The sequence below is a fragment of the Harpia harpyja genome, chromosome 13, assembly GCF_026419915.1.
Source record: "Harpia harpyja isolate bHarHar1 chromosome 13, bHarHar1 primary haplotype, whole genome shotgun sequence".
Taxonomy (NCBI): Eukaryota; Metazoa; Chordata; class Aves; order Accipitriformes; family Accipitridae; genus Harpia; species Harpia harpyja.
The window spans coordinates 10,475,433-10,501,611 of NC_068952.1; the positions used below are offsets into that span (position 1 = coordinate 10,475,433).

The window sequence follows — 26,179 nt, forward strand, 5'->3', positions numbered from 1 at the left end:
CACTACTGTGGCCTGTTCGGGCAGTCTGGTGCTATGACATGGTGTTATCCAGGTAGAATTTGAGCAACGAGGAACTAGACTACAAGGCAGATTTATAATAAGAGTTTTACAAAACTGTTCCCCTCCCCAAAAACTCAGATAGTATGTTTGCCATATGTTACCAGCAGAATAAATGAAAACACGCTTTGTGCAGCTCTGTGAACATCAAAATAATGGAATGGCTGGATGTGTACTGTAAGTGAATCACAGATTGTGTATAGGAATCCCCAAATTAGAGCAAAGTCCAGATCACTCACTCATGGTAAAATGTAATGAGAGCATGACTGAAATGTACTGCGCATATGCACATGTTAGCGCACATGGTAGAAATATGGAATATTTGAAAAACTCTTTCAGGTTTAATAATATTTCAGTTTTAACAGTTCATTTGAATCTTGCATAAAAATGAGTAAACCCAATGAGTTTCACTTAAAAACTTAATTAAAAGAGAGTTTCTAGTTTTTTTAAATTCTTTCTTATTTAGATTTTGTAGAAGACTTGGATGTGAATATTCAATCTTCTGCCTGTGACAATGCCTTAATTAATTTATGGTATTTTTAATAGTTATATTCTGTTTAATCTCATTCTCATACCTGTGTTCTGAGACTTGTGTGATTCTGCTGTTGTTTGTAATGCAGAATTTCCGTCGACTTCAATGTGAGAGGTCTCCATGGAATGATGGATAGTAGTAATAATATTAATCATTTATATAGCACTTTATATGTTCAAAATATTGGATAATCTTTAAATGAGCTCATTTTTGCTCTCAGATACGTGAGTGAAATCTTCATTGAGTCAAAAAAAATTGTTACTTGACGTACGATTTTTTTTTTTTATTTTCCAGTCTTACTCATCAGGTATTTTGAAAAGGTTTATTTTGTTATTTTTGTAGGGTAGATAGAATATTGTCTTATCTTAAGTTTGCGATCTTAAAAGGTTTGTAAAGGACATGTAGGTTGCTGTGGTGTCCTCTGATAATTTCAGCTGATAAACCGAATACTTCAAAGCCTTCTATTATCTTTGAGAGGACTGCAGGCCATGCTGAAAAGCATGTGTTTCTTACTGCATATGACTAATTCTTATGTATGCAATGGAGTTAGCTTATAAACTAAGTAAGTTTTTTTCTAGAGTTTTTATAGTGAAGTGTTTTTCTAGTGAATTCAGGAAGTTTTACCAGTTTTTCATAGGCAGAATAATTAACCTTAATGTTTTGAATTTGCAGTTATTACACAACTGTTTTAGAACTTGAGTAATTTCTGAAGACTGGCTTCTGTTTGGAGTATATAACAGTCAGCTTTGCAACTGCATGGTTGGTTCATTTATTTTTCAAGTTTTACAAGTACCACAAACTGTTGGCAAAAGGAGGAGAAAATGGTGAATAATACTTGTTCTTCCAAACAGGCTGGTTTTTGGTGCCAATGGTATCAATGGCAACTTTTCATTTGAGTAGAAATAAGACTTGGTTCATAAAGACAGTGAATTGTAGCAGATGCAAGTCTAACATTTGTTCCCCCCCCTTTTTTTTCATAACAGCTAATGCTAATTATTCTATTGTGAATGGTACTCGGATGTTATGCAGCAGCAACGAATCCAATGTATGGGTACCCATTAAAGGACTGATTCCATTTTCTAACTACACAGTACAAGTGAATGCTTCCAACAGCCAGGGCAGCTTGATAAGTGATGCTATAACAATAGTCATGCCTCCAGGAGGTAAGTATGAAAAAGTGCTTTTTCTGTGCATGTAACAATTACACAAATACTTTGCTGAGCAAACCGGTATTTATTATTGGAACTGAGGACTGGAAGTTCAGAAGAATATGTTTGCATTAGTAGTTCTTACTAACAAAGTTGTTCTTTTCAGCTTCTAATTTGTCACATTGCTCAGTTTAAGAACTAGGGAATGAAAACAGGTAGTTGCATAGATAACATGTAGGTGAGAAGTGCATTATATACTTCATTTTTTTTTTCTGTGAATGGTGTTGTATTCTATCACGGACAGCTAATCTAATCTAAGAATATAGAGAAAGTCACCTGCATTTTGTAATCTGTTTTAGAATAAAAGTTAAGTGCTGACAAAGAGCACTTACTGGATGGACTCAGATAATTTGTTTCATAATAGTGGTATAAACCATTGGTAATATATTGAGCCAGAATCCACAAACTGGCGTAGCTGTTGGCAAATCAATTGCCATGTGCTGATTTACAGTGAATGAGGCTCTAAGCCACTTTGGATGTTATGTTCATAAAAAATTGAAGTAAGAGAACTGAGCAAATAATCCCTAAACACTCTGCATGTTTTTGGTTGTTTGTTTTTTTTTTTTTTTAAATGAAAGCTTAAATTTACAGCTGATGTATATGTTTTCCTTTTGCATTCTCTTTTCATGAACATTCTAGTGAATTAGCTTTTGTTGAACAAATGCCAGTGGAAACAATGAATTTAAAGCAATTTTGAATTCCAAAGTGAGAGCCCAACAAAACTTGATCTTGAGAGGTGTCTAGGTGTAGCTGATGAGCAGGAATAGTGTAGAGTGACGCACATATCATTTGAAAGTAAAAAAAGAAAATAAAAGAAAATAAAACCAACCAAACAAAAAATCCCGTAAACCTTACAGCTCAAAAATACAATTACACTTGGAACAGTTTGCTGTTGGTTGGTTGCTGTTGGCAGATGGATTGGTTTTGGGGCCAAACCAACAGAAAGGCTTGTGAGAAGTGAATAAATAAAAGGCAGAGTTTGTACGACAGACTACTGAGCAAGAAGGAAAAGGTAAATTCCTAGCACATTTTATACTTTTCCAATCTGATTGCCAAATTATACCTAATATTAACAAATATACATTGTCATATAATAATAAAACTGCATCTGAGTTTTACTGCTCACTTAAGACTGAGCAGTAAGACACTGACATTTCTAATCCCAGTGTCACACTTCAATTTTGCATGTAGAAATTACAAAATTTGGTAGTGAAAATTTTACTAAATAAGAAGGTGAAGGATCTTTAAAGATAGGCAAGGATGTGCACAAGTTTATGATAGCCATTAAGATACACTTTCTTTCATCATTAGATTGTTGTTGATTACAATTAGAAAACTTATAGCTTTGAAATTATCTTTTTTATGACCTTGTGGTAGTTTAAAAGCAATACCTCATTGATTAAATAGGTTTTAGTTCATGCTTCCTTTTAGTTAATGATCTGAAAACATATTATCCTGATTTACACATAAAATCATGCTGAAAAGCATGTGGCATTCACTAGGATATGTGTGTTTAAGTAGAATTAAATTAGCAGTGAGAGTTATTAAAGAAATCTTCCATACTATTGTCCAGTGGACTGTGATCTGTAGTGAAATGAATAATAAATGAAGTGCTGCATATGAGAGAAGTACTCTCACACACACTATATCCTCACTATATGTGTACACACATGCAGACACACGTGTATATCTAGGACAATGTATGTTTACTTTACTATGACGTTTATTATAATGACTCTCTGAATGCCATACAATTCCATTGCATGCTAAATTATGGGTATAATGGTAATTTTACGCTGGGCTGTATTCAGTGCCTTCACTTACAAACACTTTCTAAATCATTAAATAAAATCTAGGTGCTACTAAAATCAGAAGGAATTTTATTTTTTACTTCAGTGGCCAAGATTTCACTTTGACAGAAGTTTTGTTTGATCAAAGAGTGAAAGAAGTCTCATTATATACAAAATCACAGCCTTTTAATGAGTGTTAAAATGTAGCGTTCTCTTTTCAAGGATAGCAAAAAAGCTGTTTCAGAAATTTGCATTGTGGGGAGTACTTCATGGAGCTTGATGGAAGATTGTGTAAGAGGGAGAGTGGTAGAGGACAAAGGAGTATTCCATTTTGAAGTTACTGCAGATCACTGTTTTTCAATTATGATACAAATTTTCTTTCAATGTGCATTTCTTTTGTTTCATTTTTTATTTAAAATGTATTGCACATAATATAAAGCTCACTAAAGATTTGGTGTTACCTGATTGAATATATCTTAATTTCTCATCAAGCTGATTTGCCATGCTTAAAGTAAACGCTTAAAAAAAAAAAAAATCTTAGAAATAAGGAATATATTTTATCTAAGCTCTTGGCTAAAATTGCAGTGCAGGTTCAAGAGTTCTTGGAAAGATTAAAAAAATAAAAACTGAATCCAAATGTTAATCCATAAATATGAAACTTTCTTTTGACCCTTACCCTGTAGTGGTCTGGAGTTACTAATGGGGTTAGGATTTCAACTCTTAATGGGACTTGGTGCATTAGTGTTTTGTATGCATGGAATTCAGCATTCAGTTTAATAAGTGGTTGACATTGGTGATGTCCCTTAATTTGCTTAAATCTAATTGGCTCTTTTATCAGTCAAACCTGTATGGATTGGCAATTGATCAGAAAGGGTCAGCCATGACTGTGCATGTACTTAAATGCTGGAACCACCAGTTAAAGTCACTGTTGCATAATAAGAAGCTGAAACCATGAGAACAAATGATCTTCAGAGTCGGAAGGCAAAAGAAAGCGGAGAAGTTTTTCAGGATGTTCAAGTTCAGAACAAAGGCATTATGGAGTATATAAATTTTAAATACACTGCTTTTTGCCTCAAGACTTAAAGCTTTTTTTTCCAGATGAACTGAAATCTTGTCTGAAACTGTCTTTGTTACATCAAAGAACTGCACAGAAAGCTAAAAGAAATGGAAGAAGCATAAAAGGGCATAGTTTAAAATGATTAGTGACAAATTTCATACCGCAGAGGTAGAAGTAAATTTTTTTGAGTTTTATATTTTTTCCAAAAAGAATAAATTTGTTCTATTTATCTTGTCCTAAACTGCGTTGGTAGAAGTTGTAAAAAATAATCTACTAGCCAGTGCTTCACATTAATTTGAGGATGCCAGCCAGTAAAAGATCTGGAGAACAAATTGGTTTAGAATTAATTTAATTAGGTGAATGAATTGAAATGATACAATGGATGTAAAACTGCAAAAATCTGGGAGAAAATCTTCTGTATGGAGTCCTTGGTTATATATTTTTCTTCTTAATGAGTGCTATTTCTGATGTAGTGGCACATAGAGGACCCCATTAATTTAGGATTGCTTTGTAATAAGAGATGGTAAGCTAACAGAAAAGAAAGTCACAGTCACTACTGGTAATAGTTTATACTCTAGTTAAATCCATTTGTTCCCTTCCTTTGACCACAAAAGCCCTAGTATGGAAGGGAATGAGAAGTCCTGTATGCAGAGAGGAAGAAGATAGATTATGTTGAAAAAATATGTGCAAAGAGAGATAGCAGAGAGAGACAGGCTGCTGATCAGATGGGTACCAGGAAGGTGGAGGCTCAATCATCACCTCCAAAGCACAGAAAAGGACTGGATCCCCAAGTATTGCAAGGGGTATGAAGCTTGTTGTGGATGGTAATTGTGTATCACATTGCAGAGTTGTCTTTATGTGGTTACAAACCATTAACTCGGTGCTGATTTACCTATAGAAAAGAGCCTGAAAGAATTGATATATATTCCCTATGTAAAACATACAAGGGAAGATACTCTAAAAAAAAAAAGAATTTGCCTAAGCAGTGAAGTGTCTCTTCAATCTCTTCGGTAATTTATGAAGTATGTTTTTCATTTATTTGCTCTGTCTGTGATGTGCACAACATAGGAATGTGTAGCTGTGAAAGATGTCAGATTTTGCCTTGGACTTTTAAGTACCTGCCCTTTGCTGGTCCCTTGTTTGCATATGGGATGCTGCATGCCCCTGCCTACAAGTTTGGACTAGTTCTCAGCAGCAAAAAGTGAGCCTACATACTTGTAGCTGTTGATGTTTGTTTGACATCTACAGAGGATGGTGTCCTGCAACCAGAGGATTTCAGCCACTGTTAGTTTAGGTAGCAACACCTCTGAGACTGGATATTGAACCACGTCATAGGATCATTGATCTAATTATGCAAACAAATAAGAATCACATCATACAACTTATATTCACATCTGAAAGCATTTGCTCATGTAAGTTGATCACTGAAGCCAACAGGCCTCCTTAGATGAATGCATATTCAGTAAACAAAGCAAACTGATGCTGTTAGGTCAGAATTATTTAGGAAGAAAACCTGATGCTCAGCATCACATTAAGAGTCACACCATAAAACTTGCTTTGACAGAATTTCCTTTACTTCAAATTTCAGATATTTCTGAGACATTATTTGTTTTTCTCAATTCTCTCCTTTTTTCTAGTCTTTCTTTCTTTCTTTTTTTCTTTTTTTTAATTTTATTTTTCCTATAGACTTAGACTAAAATCCAACAGGATTCTTTTTGTTCTATATCTTCTGTTTCTTTTTCGCTTTTTTTCTCTTACATTCCCTTATGTCACTTCTTGTAAAGGTAGAGTAGTAAAATCAGAATTTAAAAATGGAAAAAAGTAAATGAAAGGTAGTTTAGGAAAAAAAAAAGCTTCTGGCATCATTCTATTTTATTCATTGCAAAAAATTATATTTTAAAAAATTCCAAATTCTCAAACATCTGCATTATATCTCTATAACTTCAGAATAATATAATCTCTGATTTTGATGAAGAACAGGAAATGTTTAAACAAAATTGTTGCAAACAAGTCGACAGGGGTGGGGAGTGTTAACAGAAAGTTCTTGATGAAAAATTGTGACCATATCTTTTCTAAAGGTAGTTTAAGGAGAGAGCAGGTTAGAGTAGGGAGGGGGAAGGAGCTCTCCTACATCCCTCATCAATGACCTAGCTAATTAAAGAGTGTCAGTGGCAAGCTGTGTAAATTGTCCATTCCAGTTCCTTTTGCCCAGAAAAATGATTTCATGGGGATATAAGGGTAGGATTGCAAAAGTGCTTGTGTGGAAAACTGGGAGTTGTTCTAATGAAACAATAATTCTTCTCTAACCTCTGCAGTATTGAACTGATTGTCATTTTCATTAGTTCTACTTTCTTCTTTTATTCCCCTCTCCCAGTCTGTTCAGCGCATCTTTCAGTGAGCTCATACTGTGTCTATTCTTGGTTTCGGATGGGTGTTTGGGGTGGCAGGACAAGAGAGAAGTCTCATTCCTGAAAGGTTGTGTTGTCAGACTCCAGCGATGGGAGGCACAGAGGTGCCCACTTTACTGCTCACTTTCCTAAATTGCAGCCAGTTGGGGCTCAGCCTAACTCCACACATCATAAAGGACCACCTCAAGGTTGCTTTCAATTGAACCTTAGTGTAAGTCCCTACTCATAAAACTGGAGAGCGTCAGAAAGCAATGACACTCCAACTATGTCTTTTTTTGTTCTGATTGCCTCCTTCCCTTTGCCCCTGCACCCTGTCCTTTTGGGACTAGGCAGGTCGCCCATAGTTACAGCTATGCTGTTACCATGCTCCAGACATAAGACACCTGTATTTATCAGCTCTTACGTTGCTTTCTGTCTTCTGGAGCTGCATGAAACAGGGCATGGAGATCAAAACTGCAATTTGGTTGCCTAGAAGAACATGGGTGTTTTTGCTTGCTTGGGGAGTGCCAGATGAGAAAGGGAGAACTGTGCAACAGCTAGAAATAGCCAGCTGATCATCTATAAGCAGGCAATAAACCTCATCGCAGAGGTCTCATTCCAGGTCGTTCCAAAACTTTAGCCTTAGCATGAGGTCCAGGTGGTACTTAAGATCTCTTGGAAGAAATCTGTGGTAGAGCAGATTTCACACTGGAAAACTACAGCTTGATTGTACTTCTGAAAAACAGAAGTACATACAAAAGTGGGAAAAATGGTCTGTTGTGGAATTTAGCAGCAGATCGTTATTTAAAATGATTACCTACCATCGCATAAAGGTATTCTGGCCCAATTTCAATTGTACATAAAAAAGGTCACAATTTAGATGAAGTATGCAATTTTTATATAAATCTTAAGCCTATTCATGGTTGGGTTTTGGTTTTTTTTTTTTCATTCTGTGTAAATCTGAACGAGACTGGTCAGTACTCTAAAGTCAACATTCTTTATGTGATAAATTAGGTTCTTCTGATGAAGGAATTCTACAATAAAATGACATTGAAATTCCTAGTGAAAACATACAGAACACATTTGAAAAATCACACCATGAATTTTGTCTTTTAAACCATTTTCCAGATATATGCAAGTATTAGGAATTGGATCAATTTTTGTGTTAACTTGGCTACGATGATTTGCACTGCTTTTCTAAAAAGCTCACTACATTGTATTTATTTTTGACAACTTCTGCCGCTGTACTTTCCAGAATAAAATGGCATTTTCATTAGCTGTCAGCAAAGGCAAATGTCTGTAGGTTGGTTTTTGGGTTTGGGGTTTTGGTTTTTTTGTTTTTTTTGGTTTTTTGTCATTTCATTCTGTACTTTCTGCACTTGAAGCATCTAGATTATGGAAGTTAGCCTGCTGATCATAAAGCACTTGAGTAAAGTGGCAAGGGTTTTTTTGAGCTACTTTGCACAGTTGAGGAAGCTTTGAAGTTCTTCTTTTTGCAATGAACTCTGTAAGCCTCCAGCAAAGTTCGGTCACCCTGTTACATATTCGTCACATTCCCATATTTAAAAAAAAAAAAAGCTTAAGGGGAGAAGAATTAAGGTCTCTTAAGATCTTGCTGAGTGTGAAATGTAGGGGGAACCAAATCACTATTCTCGTCCTCTCTTTAGCTGGGGACAAAACTAGAGATGATCTTTCTTAAACATCATAGCCATAAAAGTGCTTTTGATTTTTTTGCTGGTTTCCTTTATGGTTAAAGATAACTATTAACTCCTATTTGGGACTTTTTTGTGTAGTTTGGAAATAGATCTGGAATTGAATTTAAAATATCTTAAACTTTGTATCTGCATCCTTAAAACACTTTGCAGAATTAAAATATTTTTCCTCCATATAGTTAGTTATTTGTTCTAGTGGTGTTTTAAGTTTGACTTTTCCTTACTTTTTCATAGCATAGTGCTCCTCATTATGTAACATCTATGCAGTTATCTTTGGGCTAGTTGACTGAGTACCTAAGGAAAAATAAGCTTCTCTATAAAGACAGAAAGGGAGAGAAAAGGGAAGTTGAGTGAGAATCAGTCATTAGTCACCATTTCTCCTCTGGTGTCCCTATAATGCACTGTTGTTGTATGCTACTCTCTTTCTTACAACAAAGGTGACTATAAGAGTCTATAGCCCTTAGTGATTCCTGACATTTGACAGTTTTTCCTCACGGTGCTTCTCTTTCTGAACATTTATTTTTGTGTCTGCATGCACGTGCAGATGCATACACACAAATATATATGTGATATATTAGTGTATGCATGTTCATGCATGCATGCTGGCTTTTTGTCTTTTTTTATTTGGCTCTGTATGCAGGTCTTATTTATTCTTCTGGCAAAGAAATACTACACTTTTAGATTAATTCCATGTTAGTAAAATAAGAAAGAAAGGGAATTCATGTATTTCATGTTATGGTTGGATACATCCAGTATTGAATTATATTAATTCTTACTATTTGTATATTGACGTATTTACTTTTATGATTTTTACAAATCTTTACTAATCCAGCTTTCCAGTAGACTTCTGAATGAGCGAGGATTGTTATTCCCATTTTACAGATAGATAGAAAGACAGGCATGTGTTAGCAAGGGAAGGTAAAAGTTTTTTATATTCATCCTCCTGCTGAAAAGTATAATATACATGTCAAAGTTTGTCAGCCTCTCTTCTTGTCCCTCAGCTTAGACTGGGGGATTGCCTCTCCATGAAAAGTGTCACCATGGTTGAATGTAGCCACTGTGTACATAGAAAACACATGAATTCAGGTTGACTGATTTTAGATTTTAGATTATCTAAACAGCTCTAATAAAACATGTAGAAAGAAAAGAAGTTGAATGAGTGAAGAGATGGCAATATAGAAAGAAAGAATATTTCTCTTTTCTCTATTTTTTCCTTCCAGCGAAGTTGTGAGTGCTCTTACATACTAAGAAGTCTGTTTGAGAGGGTTATTCGTAAGAAATTGATAGTGCTGTCCAAAAAATTGAACAGGATGTTCCTGATGGTTGTAATCTGCAATAAGCAGCTGTAAATTTTCTGTGATGAATATTTAGCCCTTTCAGTCTATGTTTTAAAAACACACAAAGGACAGAGAAAGTTTTCCCTGCCTCTTTACTTTTTGTCAAAAGATTGAAGAAAATCTATGTTGTAGAGAATAAGTATTGCCAAGGTATTTCCATTACCTCAACATATGGTGAATTGTATGTGCAGATTGGAGTAAATGCTGTGACATGTCTTGTGGCATACGAGGCAAAACACAGTCAGTCTGGCTTGGGTTTGAATAAAACGTGATGGTGTTACTAAGACTTTTAATCAATTAGGCTACCCAATTTTAAACAAGACGAGGTCTTTTCAGTAAAAATACTTGGGAACAGATCATTCATTGTTGTATGTTGACACACTTCCACCAATTTCAGTGGATTTACATGTTCTTCAGCATTATTTGAGGACACGAAGCCAAGAGTTAATTCATATAAATAGTTTATTTGTTAAAAGTGTCTAGAACAGGACATTAACTGATGAGTGGCTAGTTAATAATGCTGTACAAGCATTCCTGTGTGGATGGGTCGGGTATAAAAGGTTGTAATCCTTTTACCCTATTCATCAGATAAGTCAACTGTATATTTTGCACAGATTATTGCCATGTGTGAATAGGCTTGTCTAAATTGCTCTTTATTCACCTTAAATATTAAATATTTTGCTTCAGTGGATAACACCTGGATCATATTTCTGTCAATGGAAATACTATTTTTAGTGGGGGACCAATCCATAAAAACAGTTAGGGATTTTTGCCACAGTTAGGTGGAACGGAGGTGTCACCTTTCATATTCTGTTATAGTTTATCTCTGTTAGAGCACTGGCTGAAAAAACATCTGGTGTAGTCATCCTGAAGTGACTAACATTCCCATCTCCCACTTGCCGGGCAGCATACTAATCTCTGGGTTCATAACCAAGGCAAGGCAGAATACTGCCCATCTGTCCTGTTGAAACTCTACTACCGGGGGGGCGAAGGTCTTGTTTATTGGGCAAGAAGACAGAGCAGGTGCTGTTGTAACCCAGGGCTGAAGACACTGCTCAGGTTGGGGTGAGGCAGGGTACATGTCAGCAGCAAAGCGGGCAAGAGGGGCAGGTCTTGAGCTCTGGGCATTTGTGGATCTGGATGTATGTTGTTCATCAGTGCTGATAGTCAGCATGAGCATCAGAATGTGATCCTATTGCTATTTTCTAATACAGCTTAATTTATTGATACTGCAGCTGTTGAACTAGACTGTAACATGAAGTGACAGCCATAGCATTGCAGCTGGCAATTTTGAGAAGTGATAAAAATTCTTGTTTACTCTGTAAATGTGATAGTTCAGATTTGTCAGCCTTAGCCTCATGTGTTACATAAGAGAATAATATACAGTGTGCTGTTGTTATTTTCCGAATTATAATAGTTTTATTTCCAGAACTAAATTTTTGATTCTGCTCTTTGCCATTGTGCAGATTACCCCCCTGAGATTTTTGCATGTTGATCAATGGCAGGATTTGGTTATATAGGAAAAAACACTCCCTACTGTTAATGATGACAGATACAATTAAATTAATTCTCTGCCATTTCCTTTGAGGTACACAGATTTTCTCCATTAATATTGATAGACTTTAGAGTCACAAGCACATGTTGCGAGAGGAGCAAACCCCTGAATGTTGTATTTTGCTCTTTGTGGAGCTGACTATATCACTTTATGTCTAAATGTAAGGAAAGCTGCTGACAGTTTTGATATATTAAATTATAACTGAGAACTAATTCAAGGATCAAAGATGCTCTTTGGGAGACATCACTTTACTGGTAGGAAAAATCATTACCTTTTTTCCCAGTCTCATATATTTGTACTGTATGTCTTGGAAATATCATTCCCTACAGTTTCTGAATCTTGATGTTTAATTTAACACAAAGGTCTTTGAGCAGCACAATGGGAGGGGGGCTTCTGCTAGTAAAACCTCGTAGAAGGAGATTGAAAAGTACATGTTTTTTCTCATTTATCAAAGAAGTGCAAAAATCTAAACTGACATTTTATATCAAATGAATTATGAACTGTGTACTTTGTACCTAAGGGAACAACAACTAAATTAGACTTTTGTTAAAAAGAGAGAGAGGAAAAAATAGGCTTTTAATAAAATATACAGTCATTTTTGGTATTTTGTCTGAACCTGACGTATGCTGTACTTTGCACAAGAAAACTAGAGAGTATAGGCTACTTCAAAGGCTATATGCTTTGAATGCCTTAGAGTGAATTGAGAAGCAGGTTAAGATAACACACAAACCAGAGTTTCTACTTAATAAGTATTGTTGCTTTGATATTTTTGTTTTCAGCCTTGTCCAACTCAAGTGAACAGGAAAAGATAATATGCTTTTTAATAGTTTGAAGATTGGAGCAAAGTAGTAAATTTTTTTTTTTTTTTTAACTTTCATTTGTGAGAATATGGTTGCTACTGAAAAAACTTCTAGGCAGCAAAATTTTAGAAGACGCTTGATTGAACTATAAGAGGTAAATTTTCAAAGAATTTTATACTCAGTATTTTAAGGGCATGACTTCCACTGTCTTTAGGTGAACACCACTTCTTGCAAGCAAAGAGGAGACTCCCACTCTACATGCAAAGCTAGAGTTTGTAAAGTTTATGAGATTTTGTACATTCCCAATTTATGAATTTCCTTCATGACTTTCAGCAGGAATATATTTATTTCTGTGCACTGACATAGAAGACACTTTGATACTGTTGTGATAAGCACCTACACCTTAGAGAAAATGGGAAATGAGAAGATAAAATTCCATGGTTCCTTTGACAGCATATTCCCTAGTGCACTGCTATGGTGCTTTTTGATATATGAACAAAATATCCAAGAACTAGTTGCTTTTCTCATACGTCATATACATATATTGCATAAAGATATATTTCGGAAGATTAGGTAAGTTAGAATATACAAAAGCTTTTGGAAACTCTGCAAGCTCCTTGCAGAAAACAGTGGTGTATGAACAGCGATTGTGGGAATATAATACCATGAACACATCACAAAATCTGAAACACGAGACCAGCTATGTTTGTAGCTTTAGTATTGTTTTATATGACTGCCATCAGGAGACCAGAACCAAAACCAAAGCTGTAATGAGATGTATTAATGATGGCATGTCCTCCGCTGAGCTATCCAAATGTACTCACACCCAAGGAGGCAGTGTCTTGGTCTTTGCAGCCTTGCAACTCCCAGTAATGATAAAGTCATCTGATCCTTTAATATGTGGGTCTGCTGTGAAGAATGGTTCATTTATTGGTATAAACAATGGGTATTTTTAGTTAAAAGTATGGTGATTGTTTTTCCTCATTTATAACTAAGATTTTACTTTTATTATTGAACAATACAATATTTTCTTTTTCTAAATGTTCTCTCTATTTATAAATTGTAGTGCTATATAGGATTTGTTTCAAAACAACATGTAAATGCCACTGGAAATGTGGCAGTGTAAATGCACGTTTTTCTGTTACAGAAAGGGAAGGAGAAGAGGTGGCAGCTTGAGGGGGTGCAGTGGTTTGGCAGAGCCACAACAGGGAGCTGGTCCCCTCCAGGCGTGTCAGAGAGTCAGATTTTCTGCTTGTGCTGTCTGTGGAGGAGATGAGAGGGATGGAGACAACAACTGTAGGTGGGAAGAGTCACTTCCTTCTTTCTCAACACCTGTCGCCCATTTTCACTATAAAAAGACACTGACAATGAGACAAGGGGGTTTTGTGATTACCCCATATGGCATAAAGTAGTTAATTAGCAGCTGCAAACCAAATCCAGCTCTGTGTTGCCTGGATTACTAGGAGCAGAAACTTTGAGGAAACCTCTTTTCCTCTTCTTTCTGCAAATAAGGAAAGAATTTGAGGAGGAAAATGTCTGTTATGGATTCAGTTGTTTCATGGCCAAAAGGTAGTCCAGTGACGTGGATCTCACAGATACCTGTAGGACATTCAAGATATAATAGGACCACACCACCCACTGTGTGTAGTGGCTCCCTAACACCAGCTAATCTCTCATCTTGTCAGCTCTGTTTTCTATTTATGGACACTCTCAAGCTTGGATTCCATCAGAAATAGTAGTATTTCACACCATCCTCTATGTACTGCAGAGAAATTTATGGATTAAAAATAATTACAAGTGATCTTATTGCAGATCTAATTTACTTGCAAACCTGCATTGTTCTTCAGTCTGTACATTTAGGGATATATACATTTAGGGATATATAAACTGATGCTTCTGTCAAAATGCACATCAACTGGTAACGCTTTAGTTTTCTGCCAGCAGGGTAGGCTGATCTGTGAGTAACAGACCACTGGCACATTCATACTGCAGGAGTGCACGTAATTTGAACCAGGAGACTTCTTATTTAACAAGAGCTTTCATATCTTTTCTAATATCTCACTTTCTTTAGCATTCAGTTAGGTTGCTATATTTTCCTAGTTTCTTTTGCCACATTGAGTGGACATATAGCAACAATCATTTGCAGAAACGACTTGTTCGAGTAGAATGCTGCTTTCTGGTTTTGAATATCCCGTTATCCTTTTGCTTTCAGTCATAGAATAAAACAATATTAAAAATTAATTTTCAACAACTTATGCTTCAGACTGAGGCATATGCTTCTTGTAACATCACCACCTCTGTGCCTTTTCCTTTTTCTTTGTTCCTTCTTCATCTTCTATGATGTTAGAGTCCCCTTCATTGAATTATTAGGCTGAAAAAGAGCTCATCGGGAAATCATGTCGTGTGTCTTCTTTCCTCAAAACCGTAAGTTGTCTCATTTCTGGTAAAACAGTTGTTTACTCTGATGGAGATTTGAAATCTTTCTTGCAGCAGTTTAATCCCATTACTGTATGTCCTGTTTCCCAGGACACAGATTTTCTTTGTCTTTGCAAAACTTCTGTGAAGTTGAAGATTCGTATATGTCTATTCCTTTGCTCTTCTATTATTCTTTAAGCTACATAGGTTTAAACTTCCTTCCCTGGTCTTTTCCCAACCATCATTGATATAATTTGGTTTTTTTGTTGCTTTCAGGAAGCCCCTATTTCCAGAGCTATCTAAGAACTGTTTAGTTTCAAACATGAAGTAAAAGCCTTGAAAGCCAGCCTGCAGTTCTTTGAAATTGTACCATCAGCATTAAGAAAGAAACTTCAATTTAGCCAAGTGTCTCCTCACCAGCAGTCTATGAGACTCTCACCAGAAATGTTTCCATCAATGTGGAAGCTAGCATACCTGCCTCTGGTCATAGCTCTCAGCCTGCAGATATCAGTTGTAAGGGAAGCTGCAAGATTTTGAAGATGATGTCAAATTCTTTCCCCTTCTTCCTTTCAAACAACAAAAAAACCCCAACCAAAAAGTCCTAAAATTAATCTCTAAAACTGCTTCACGCAGGAAGCTGAAGTTATTGCATGAAGATAGAGAGGGTCTTGTTCCCTCTGCTCTTGCCACATCTGTTCCCCTAAGTAAAAAGGCAGATCTGGTAGTTTCTCAAAGCTACTTCATAGAGATACTTCATTTTCCAGTAACCAGAGTCACAATTAACCCACAGGAGCTGTTTCTTTGATTGTGGGTTTTGCCTGATTTTGTAATAGCAATCCTTATGTTTTTTCCTCATAGTATTTTTTTTTTAAATTAATTTTGTGATATGACAGTTATTGGCTAGGCATCCTTTTAAACAGTCCGATGAATAATTAGTTTTACTGGGCAGTTATAAATTCCATCCAATGTCTTTATTACAGGTATTAAAATCATTAATCATTCAGCTAATTGCTTATTGGCATTCTTTTGTAGCTTTTAGAGTTTAGCAAAGTTCTTGCTGAGTAACATGGATAAACTTCTATCTAGCATGAGGAAGGCAGGCAAGTTACTTCTTGTATCAAGGTAGAGGTGACAAATCTGTAAGACATTTTTATAGTATTGACCTCAGTAAAATATAACACTTAGGAAAAAGGCATCTCTTACACATATTTTTACTTGAGACCCATATCTGGATTGCAGATGTTGAGGTTGTACATGAAGAAAAGTTATTAAAAGGAGGGGGAGGTCTGATTTTGTTTTTCACTAGAGCAGTATTAATGAGGAGTAAGTAAGCCTGCTCTGGGATTACAAAAGACAATTGTCTTAAACTTGAGGTTTGCAGGTCATGGAGTAAAGCTTGAGTTGATTTTCAGGGCCCTACTAAAATTGTACTCTGCGGCTTGGAATACCAAATAGTGCAATCAGAGGAAAATGTGCAGTTAGAGCTTACACACTTAATCCAGATAAAGCTAAATTTTAGATTTTTCAAACTTCTTATTTTCATCTTTCCGAGTGATATTGTGCCTTACAAGTACAAGTAACATTAAAGATTAATGCTAAAAGTGAAAAGATTTACAAAGCCACTCCTTTTCAAATGAAATTACTATTACAGCAGAGATCAGATGTATAAAACAGGATAGATCGTGAAGAGAGAACAAGATATTTCTGTGCCCTGTTTATGTTATACTTCTGAAAAGAAAATTTCACTAACCTGAGGTGTAAACAGGTTTGGATTTACTGGGAAGTTTATGGAGGCTTTAAGCTACTCCTTTATGTCTCTTTACTGGCTTGTTCCCATAGCACAGCTTCTTTTCTTCCCAAGCCCCATGTGCCAGAGCGGGACAACCAAGAAGGGCCACCATGGACCTTTCCCATTGTATGTTCCAAAGTGCATGGAAGTGTGTTGAATAAGGGGTGCATTGTCTCTGGTATTTGTATTACTAGATGGAGATCTGTCTGTAACTGGAAACACATACCAGTGAAATTATAAAATTAAGACGACAATCCAAGAATACTGTATGCATTCTGTAGGCATTGAGTAGGTGGAAAACAAAATGGTTGAAGATATATATTAAATGAAAAATCAAGAACAACCGCATATATTCTCTCTACACTGGGTAGGAAAGATAACTGGGAAAAGAGGGTTAAAAAGCAAACCGGAGTAAACTTCAATGAACCTGTAAAGATAAGAAACAAAAAAAAGCAATCTTCTGCTTTGCTGACAGATAAAGGTTTATAACTAGCATGCCCTTCTAGTGATGACATCGTGGCCCAGCATTGTGGCCTGTCTTTCGGTTAAATGAAACAAAACCACGTGCCCATGTTGAGAATTATGGAGAGTGCAATGACTGGAATTATTTGGACTGAGCAAACAACTAGATAACAGGCATACCTGGGAAAATCAGAAGAAACAAATGTCAGCGTGCAGAACATATTGCCATAAAAAGTGCTGTAATGAGATGATCTCAGTATGGGCACCTAAAATAGAAAATGAAACAGGAGTATCTAAACAACTACTGCAATGAAATAAAGAAATGGGGTTTGTGAATTGAACCTGGAAAAGAGTGAGAGTAGGCATGACTGAGCAAGACATTCATCTAAAGGCAGTCTGACTGAAACTTTTCCTTGCTGTTATGGCACAAACTGTAGAGAGCCTATTTTCCTCCTCTGTAGTTAAATACCTGCAGTTATCATTTGCATCCATGTGCATGAAAAATATTTTGATAAGATACAAATGCATTGCCTGTGCTAAATATTTTACATATGAAAATGTGGCAAATTGTAGACTTACATTCACATAGCTCCAAACTCTTCTAGCTGCCTATCTGCAGATATTATGGATACAGCAGGGGCAATATATCTGATCACTGTTAAAAGTGGTGTGTCGCTTCACTTCAAAGTTGGTGTGAGTTTACACCCATTTGATAGATATCCAATCAAGCTCTACTGACTTATCTTCCTCTTATTAAAGATTAATAGTGCAGACATTTTTATAACTAAATAATAAATTATTGTCCTAATGGCAGTTCACTTTTAATAGTCCTACTCAAAAGTCTTCTACTTCCAGAAAATTTAAATTTCAGATATATCCTTATGATAAATATAATGAATACCTCTCAGAAAAGTAGGCTTTCAACATGGAGTAAAAATCTAAGCACAATCATTTAACACAATGCTTGCTGCCCTAAAAGAAACAAATACTTACAAAACTGACTACTACTGCATATGTTGTTTAAGATAAGGAAATTGAGGCAAGAAGTTGAAACACTTTTCAAAGACTGTTTAGCACATTAGGGGCCGAGCAGGGATCAGATTTTTCTTGATTCATCTGCATGTACCTGAGTATCTGGAATACAATATATCATTGTCAGCTTGAAACAGTCTTCAGTTTTTATTATTTTGCAGGGCTGCTTATTAATTCTTTGATATGAATTGACATCTGATTAAATATTTTATTCTGCCTTTGTAGTCTCTTCATATACAAAGCGTGACTTTCTGCCCTGCTAAGTGAGGATTTACTCGGCTAGATGTTGATTCAGTAGGTTGCAAGTGGAGTGGTTGCCCCCTGAGGGTCATATTAAAGCTTGAGGGGAGCTTTTTGAGCAACATTGCATCTTAAAGACGATATATCAAGCTGATAGATACATGGGTCTTCTGTTGAGAAATTCACAGTAGAATTATTGCTGGTTGCCAGTTATTACTTGGGTAGTAAGGAGTCTCTTGGGAATATGGATTGGATAAAAAGGGTTAAGCTGAGGGGAAATGTTACACTGAAGACCTTGGTGATGAGGAGTGTTTGAAACAGTCAAAGTATGGTTTGTGTACAATTTAGAATTACCATTTTTGAGGGGAAGTGCTCTATAGTTTTAATGATCAAAGCGTGATTTGTTTAATAGAGCACCTTTCTCCTTATGACTAAGCAGAGACTTGACAATTTCTTTGTTGTACCCTCCTGCCCCCCTGCCCCATTCCTCTGGAAACGCAGAGCTGAGGACACTTGCTAGTGCGTAGCTGAGGACATTCTCTGCAAGCTACTGGAAGTCTTTCAGACTAAATAAATTTGCTGTATATTCTAACATGTTGGTTTGAAAGTAGTGGGCTTGGCTTGTTCTACAGGTCAGTCGACTTTCACAGAAGAGATTTGTCCAAATTTTCTACTCTTCCCTATGCTGTGCTTTTGTTGGTAGAAGAGATTTTAACATTTAGCTGAGATTACCTACGCCATTAAAATAACATCCGCACTGTGAATTGTTATTGACATTTAGACAGCTACATCTTTGTTTTTTGATGAACATTCCTGTATCGCTATAATAACCACCACTATACATACATAAAGCTTAATCGGAGCTTTTACTTTGTAGATCTCAGAGAGCTTTACAAAGAAGGATAAGTATTATTATCTCCATTTAACAGATTGAGAAATGAAAGACAAAGGTGAAGTTATGTGTCCTGACAGAACTGGAAATAAATTTAACGCTTTTGCCTCCTCAGTGAGTTGCTCACACTGTCTCCTCAATAACAGTGTGAACTTTGGCTTCCTGGCCAAATTACAGCTCAGGTAATTAGATTCATTTTTAGATGTAGAATTTCTGTGTGCACTTAAACAACTGGTGCATTTTAAGCTACAGACAGTTCAGTTTTAAATAAGGTTGTATCCTGCTTTGAAGGGATATTGAGTCTTTCTGTTAGTGTCAGCTTGTGAAAACACTTTAACACCCTCTAATGTAAGTTTTTACATTAATTGTGCCATCTTTCTCGTGCTGGCTGAATTTGGCTGAATTTGCCTGCTAACAACTTCAAGAATCACTTTATAAAGGGATGCCAAAATAATTCCTGATTATCTGTGAGTACTGTACTTTACATCCGTAAGATTTAAACCCCCTTATTGCACAACTTCAACATTAGTTATGTTGCTGCGAAACAGAACAATGTTAAGTGAGGTAAATATATGTTCTCCATTTTACTCTAAGAGGGAAATTTAATTCGCATACAGAGGCATTTGGTGTGCAGATGCTTGTTTTTGATGGCTCAGCTGGAGGGATGTTGGGGGCTGTTCAAGTTAAATCAGCCATCTTCTTCCCTCTGAGTTGAGGTGCTCACAAACTCTTGATTGGCCTTGAAGGTGTTGGCAAGGGATTTGCAGACCATGAATTACCTTAGTCTCAGACATCTCCTGGATTTCGAAACAGGAAGATTTCAAGTTTACTTGGGATTTACTGGAGCCTTATTGCCTACATCTAGATAACAGCAGCAGGAGGGAGCACCCAAAGGCAGCCAGGCTGGCTCAAGCCCCAAAATTTTACGTTGTCTTTTTCATGGTAACAGAGGACAGAAAGGGAGGGAGGGAAGCTGGAGGTCCTGTTCCACTTCATCTTGTCCTGAAAAAAAACCAGGAGGGTTGCAGGGCTAGGGGCCAATTCTCAGAAGTAAAATACCTGATAATAACTCAGGTACCCCAGCAGCCAGTTTTTAGTAAAAATTTCTTATGAGAACTGGTAGAACTTGAACTTAAGGGAAAGGGAACCAGTCTGTAGATTGGAGCAAGACATGTCTTGTGCCTTTCTATGTAATACAATTTGGAGCTGGACCTGAAGAATTTTGAAGTTCCCCAGTCATAAGTATCTATAATCAGAGTAAAAGTGTCAGACGCTAGTTCGTGTATCTCTGTATGTATACGTCAGTAAAAATAAAAACTACTGTATATGACTGATGACTTTTTTTTTTGGAGCCAATGCCATCCTTTCATGTGTTTCAGGGAGAGAATGATTCAGACACTGTATCACAAAGTCTGTTTCTTTCCTCTTAGTAACCACCTCATATAGAGGAGGTAAATGAAAATCATAAAACTTACGGTAAAATACTGTTCGCTCATCTTACAACTTACGCCTTGAGGCTTACAACTACACCTTAAGTTACAGATCTGTGAGACTGTTTTTTCCAATAAAGAGAAGGAAGAAAATAACAGCAACAAAAATTTTCTGTTGGAAAGACCAAAGAAAGAAGCAAATGGTAACTACTGGACCGTGAAAAGCAAAACTATTATACAAGAGTTTAAATGACAAAGGCAGTAACTTTCCAGTGTTTTAACTCTCTGGAAAAGAGCTACAGAGCTATGGCTACAGACATGCATTATATATAAAAGTTCCAGATGTGTTTATATGCAGAAAGTTTCTTCAACAGATTGTTTTCTTCTTAAAGTAAAAACAAAGCCATAAACTCATGGGTGCAAATTGGCATAGTTCTTTTTACTGCATGCAGTGAAATTTGCAGCAGTTAAAGGTCATTGGTGATATCATTACTGACACATTTTGATCTACAGTTCCTGGACTTCATAAAAATTAATTTCATTAACAAAACACTGGACTAGAGACTGAGACTTCCGTGAATTTATTTCAATTTCTACTTAAAGATGCTTTTCCCCTTAAAATTTCTGCTGTTTTCTTTTAAAATTATTATTAATTTATAAGGGTGAGAAGGTATCCGAATGATAAAAGTCTGATCGATTTTACTCTTGCTGGGTAATATTTCTGTGAGCATTTCTTTAACTTCTTAGGGTGGCAGAGCTGGGCACAAGGAGAAGTAGATAATATTTGAACAGGTGGTAGAGAATATGTTCCTTCTGAATTACTTTTGGTGTTTGGAGGTTTGCTTTTAGCAAAATGATTCTCATGTAACTGTATTGGAAAGAAGAAAATGAAGAAATAGCATTGTTCAGTAGTGAAAATGTTAAACTAAATGGACCATGTTAACATTGCTGTTGATCCCGAGGAACAGTTTTTCCAGTATATGGAGCATTTTGTTTCCACCCGGCATATGTTCTCCGTGGTTTTCTCTGCTCTAATTCATCCATGTTTTTCGACAGCTCCAGATGGCGTGATGCCTCCAAGGCTTTCATCTGCCACTCCGACCAGTCTTCAGGTTGTCTGGTCTACACCAGTTCGCAACAACGCCCCAGGCGCGCCCAGCTACCGACTCCAGATGCGGCGGAGGCATTCTGCTGGTGACATTTTAGAGTATGCAGACCATAGCAAGGCCACCATCAACTGCTGAGCAAGAAAAGTCCCATTATCTTGAACATGGCTCACCTTTAGGGTGGCTGTTTTTGTTACAAGACATGCAATGTTTTAGTCTTTCTTTAGGTGCTGGGATGTTTAATGATGTAACTCATGCTGCTTTTCTTTGCAGTTTGCTTTCCAGCCCTACTGCTTCCTTACAACACAGCGTTGGAGATCTTCAGCCGTACACTGAGTATGAGATGAGACTGGTTGCCTCCAATGGTTACGGCAATGCTTATAGCAACTGGACTTCAATGTCTACAGCAGAGGACAGTAAGCAGTCTGACCTTGTTTAACTCCCTTTAGCAGAAAATATAAATCACAGTTCAGCTGCAACTGCACATAATTTCTTTTGGTTATCTAGCTTTCTCAGTTAAATAGCAATAATGTATTTCCTTCCTGAATATTAACTTGCAATAACTCCTAAGGGATCAAGTAGCTGTTGTCTTAGATTTTCATAAAACATTAATATTTAAATATATGTTTTGTGAAGTAGTATCTTATTTCTTTACACAATATCCCGCTATGCATGCGTGTTCATATATGGTTACTTTAAGATACACTGGTAAATACAGCTTTGTAAGTGGTATTCCTTTATATTCAGAGACTTGATTCTGATTTCAGTCATATCAGAGAAAATAAGTTGAAGTTAAGAGTATATGACAGTTGTCTTATCTCTGTGTTGGGAACACCTAAGCTGTACCATAGCTGAACAGAACTTTTCATTCCCAGTGATCTTTGTTAATTCAAAGTGGTGATCTACTGGTCTGAAATTGAGTTTGTCACTGCCAGTCCCATCACGTTCCTCATTAATAGTTCTACGTTCTGCAGACTCACTCCACATAATTTGTTCAACAGTCCCTTGATTTAACAAACAGGTATCAGCATATAGGTACAGCCATTTAGTTGGCAGGGTAGGATTTTGCACCTGATACAATATGTAAGCAGAAACATCTGACAGAACTTGAGCTTGTTGTACATAATACATATACAAAATACATAATTTCCAGATTTTTTAAAGAAACTGAGCTATTAGTTTTCTCTTACAATGTAGTAGGATATCTATTAGCACAATTTTTGGAAAAATCTGTTGTTTTCAAACATATTCTTTGCTTTTTTTTTCTTTTTTTAAATCAGTAATGGATGATTCTATTGTACCAAATTTTGGAGAAATTAAGTATTTTCTAAAGAGATTTTTCATGTTAGATCTTGTTTCATAAGAAAGTAAGTCATTCTGAGCAGGAAAAAGCACGGGGTGGGGTGGTGTTTCATTACTGGTTTTATTACTATGTTGCTTTCTCTGCCTTCACAGCGAAGTGCCTTGTGGTCTTACTCTATTTTACACTGATGAGAGATCTGCATTTCAGGCCATAATAACATGATTTAACATGATGCTCATATGCAATTGTAGCAAATATTCAGTTCTGGTGACTCAACTTCATCTTAGGCCCTTCTCTAAATGGATAGCTGTCTATCTCCAGAAAATACTCAGAAAACACGTGTTCCCACAATTGTAAAACATTTTTCTTTGAAGCTGAGCAAATAATTAACGACAGAAATTTATCTGATAAATCTTTTTAAGCTCCAAAGGTATAAATGCTTCTATGAACACATTACCTATAAGTAATTACCTAATAAAAGTAAGTTCTGAACTTTGTCTTTACATACCAGAGATGTTACCAACCTGTGAAAATCTTCGTTGAGATTCAATTCCTTTATTGTAATTGTTTCTTACCAAAAGTGGATACAATATTATTAAACTTGTCTACATTCATGGTCTAGCTGCAATCAGTCTCCTATGACTATTTCATTCAAATTGTAATGATTATTTAGCTCTGGTCAGATAGTTCACGTAGTGTTGTTTCTTTTTAGATAGGAGGAGCACAGAAGTGCATTTAAAAGGTATCACTTGTTAGTATATGTAGAAATTATTTTTTGTGCAAAGTAGTAGGTGTAGAATTTGAAAATTCTCTTTTTGGGAGTTAGGGATAGGGCAGAAGGCTTACACAGAACATGCATTCCTATATAGCCTTCTTGAACATCTGTGTAGAAGTTACCTGCTGTATAGTACTTCGATGGTCTTTGTGCACTAGCATGAAATGCTACCCTCTGCAAAACCTGGCTGCAAAAATGCCTTAAGTTAGCAGGGAAGGAAGATGTTGCCAAAGGAAACTTAAGAACAAGAAAAGAAAAATATAATGCCCCTGCCAGCGTTTATGCAATTAAAATATTTTGAGATTAACAAACAACAACTCGCCTCTTCAGCTATGATGCTGCATCTTGTTCTTTAGCTTAAAACATCTTCTGTAGTTCAAACTCCATGTCTCCAAGGGGAAAATTATTTTCCTTAAAATGTCCTCTTCCATTTGCATTGATACTGCTAAAGAATACATGCTGATGTGTCCCCAGTATCCAACAACCCTTGTCATTCACAACCACCACCCCTCCACCCCCCCACCCCCAACTTTCAGTGGTGACAAAGGACTCTGGTTTTGGTGTCATTGTGGAGGTCTGCCATCTGTGAAAGGGTATTCAACTCAATTGCTTAAGACTGAATGATTGTCATTGGGTATAAGCAGTATTTCTGTCAAGGTTTCAATATGTTTCTTAAAAAACTGCCTATACTGACAGCTTGTTGCAGAAGTACACTTAATTCCTGGCCCTGCTAACCAATACACTTTGACTTTTTAAAGTACAATTTGACAGTAGAAATTTCCCATATCTCTTACTCTGTTGAAATATATGTGTGTACAGGTTTTTACTGAATTTTATGCAGTGAATATACATCTTTTTTTGTTTCACCAAAGCATAAAATAACTGTAGGAATAAAATATATGCATGTGTGTGTGTGTTCATGTGCACATACACCTGATAGCAATAGATGTAAATCAACACATCCGCTTTTAAAGTCAATAGAGTTCTACTAATGCAAGCTGATGATTTCACAATATATCTGCATATTATATTTTATTTATGATAAATATTTATTAAACTTGGAGGATATTAGGAATTATTAAGGAAAAATTAGCAAATGCTGCCATAAAAATCTGTTGTATCTGATAATAAAATGTCTTAGTATACAGATTAGTAGGTTTGGCTTATTTTTTAATGCAAGAAAAAATGCTGTAAATAATTTTCAAATACTTCCATTTACTTTAAGTGCAGCAGTAGTAACTGATTCTATGCATTTTTTAAAGTCTAACCTGCCCGTGCCAGATAACAATAATGTACATATCCTATGAATATTTTAAAACCTGCTAAACTTCTGTTAATAAAAGATGTTTGTTGCAGTGATCTTGGTCAGTATAGCATCAGACTATTTACTGCCAGACAAATAGAAACAGTTGATGAAGTTCCTGGATTAGATCTTGCTTTCAGTAACTTGAATGTAAATTTAGATAACTCTTGCAATCAGTGTAATCACCACTGAACTGAGAGGTCAGTAGGTACCATTGAACTGAGAGCAGAATTTCATGCATTGCATTCAGAAATAAAATGAAATGTTCTAGATATAAAAAAAGAAGATATCAGTTAAGTTTTCCCTTTTGTTATGGCAAGTCTTTGAGCTATCTGAGAACGAAGCTGTAAAGGAGTTGGTTACAGTTACCCGAAGCTGGCCCAATGGCAGCCGCTGCATTCTTATGGTGTAGCTTTATGATTTGCAAACTTACATTGGCTGGTAGCAATCCACACGGTGTAATCTTTGATCAGAGGGATAGTTCCCAAATGAGAAAGGTGCTTTTTCTACTGCTTGAGAAAATCCATCTTGATTTGGACAAGTTTTAAGCTAGCAAATTTGCTACTTTATAGAAAAGCTGCCTGTTCCTTTCTTCTCTTTTGAATGTCCCAGAAACCATCTGCAGTCCAATGGGCTGCGTACAGCAGGGCATTGCAGTCACCAGCACGTTGGCTACATTTCAGTCCCATGGGTCAGTGTATGATTCCAGTATGGAGAGCTCTTACTGAAGCCCTTTTATAAGGGCCTGGCTTGCACTAGTTGAGAGAGAAGGTTTTGTGAGTTGCCTATCAGGCAGTCCAATTTTTTATTTTTTAGTTCTTACATAAGTGACTGCAAGTCCATCTCTTTTATGTATAAAGAAGTTACAGGTCTGTCCAGTGTTTATTCACAGTAAGTAATGTCAGAAGTACACAGTAGTCACTTGAGATCACTACATACTGAAGTTGCTAGAGAAAAAAAAAAGCAATTAAAAAAAAAGAGAGAGCTCCTGCAATGT

At 36.2% G+C, this 26,179-nt stretch overlaps 1 protein-coding gene across 5 annotated transcripts in view; it reads left to right on the top strand.

Moving 5' to 3' along the window:
* USH2A (usherin) overlaps window positions 1–26,179 on the top strand; it is a 408,741-nt gene that overhangs the window by 235,964 nt on the left and 146,598 nt on the right. For all 5 annotated transcript variants that reach the window (XM_052805222.1, XM_052805224.1, XM_052805225.1 and 2 more), the window contains exons 38-40: window positions 1,573–1,752; window positions 21,752–21,902; window positions 22,075–22,217. In XM_052805222.1, the coding sequence (XP_052661182.1) occupies window positions 1,573–1,752; window positions 21,752–21,902; window positions 22,075–22,217 (474 nt within the window). The remainder of the gene's footprint in view (window positions 1–1,572; window positions 1,753–21,751; window positions 21,903–22,074; window positions 22,218–26,179) is intronic.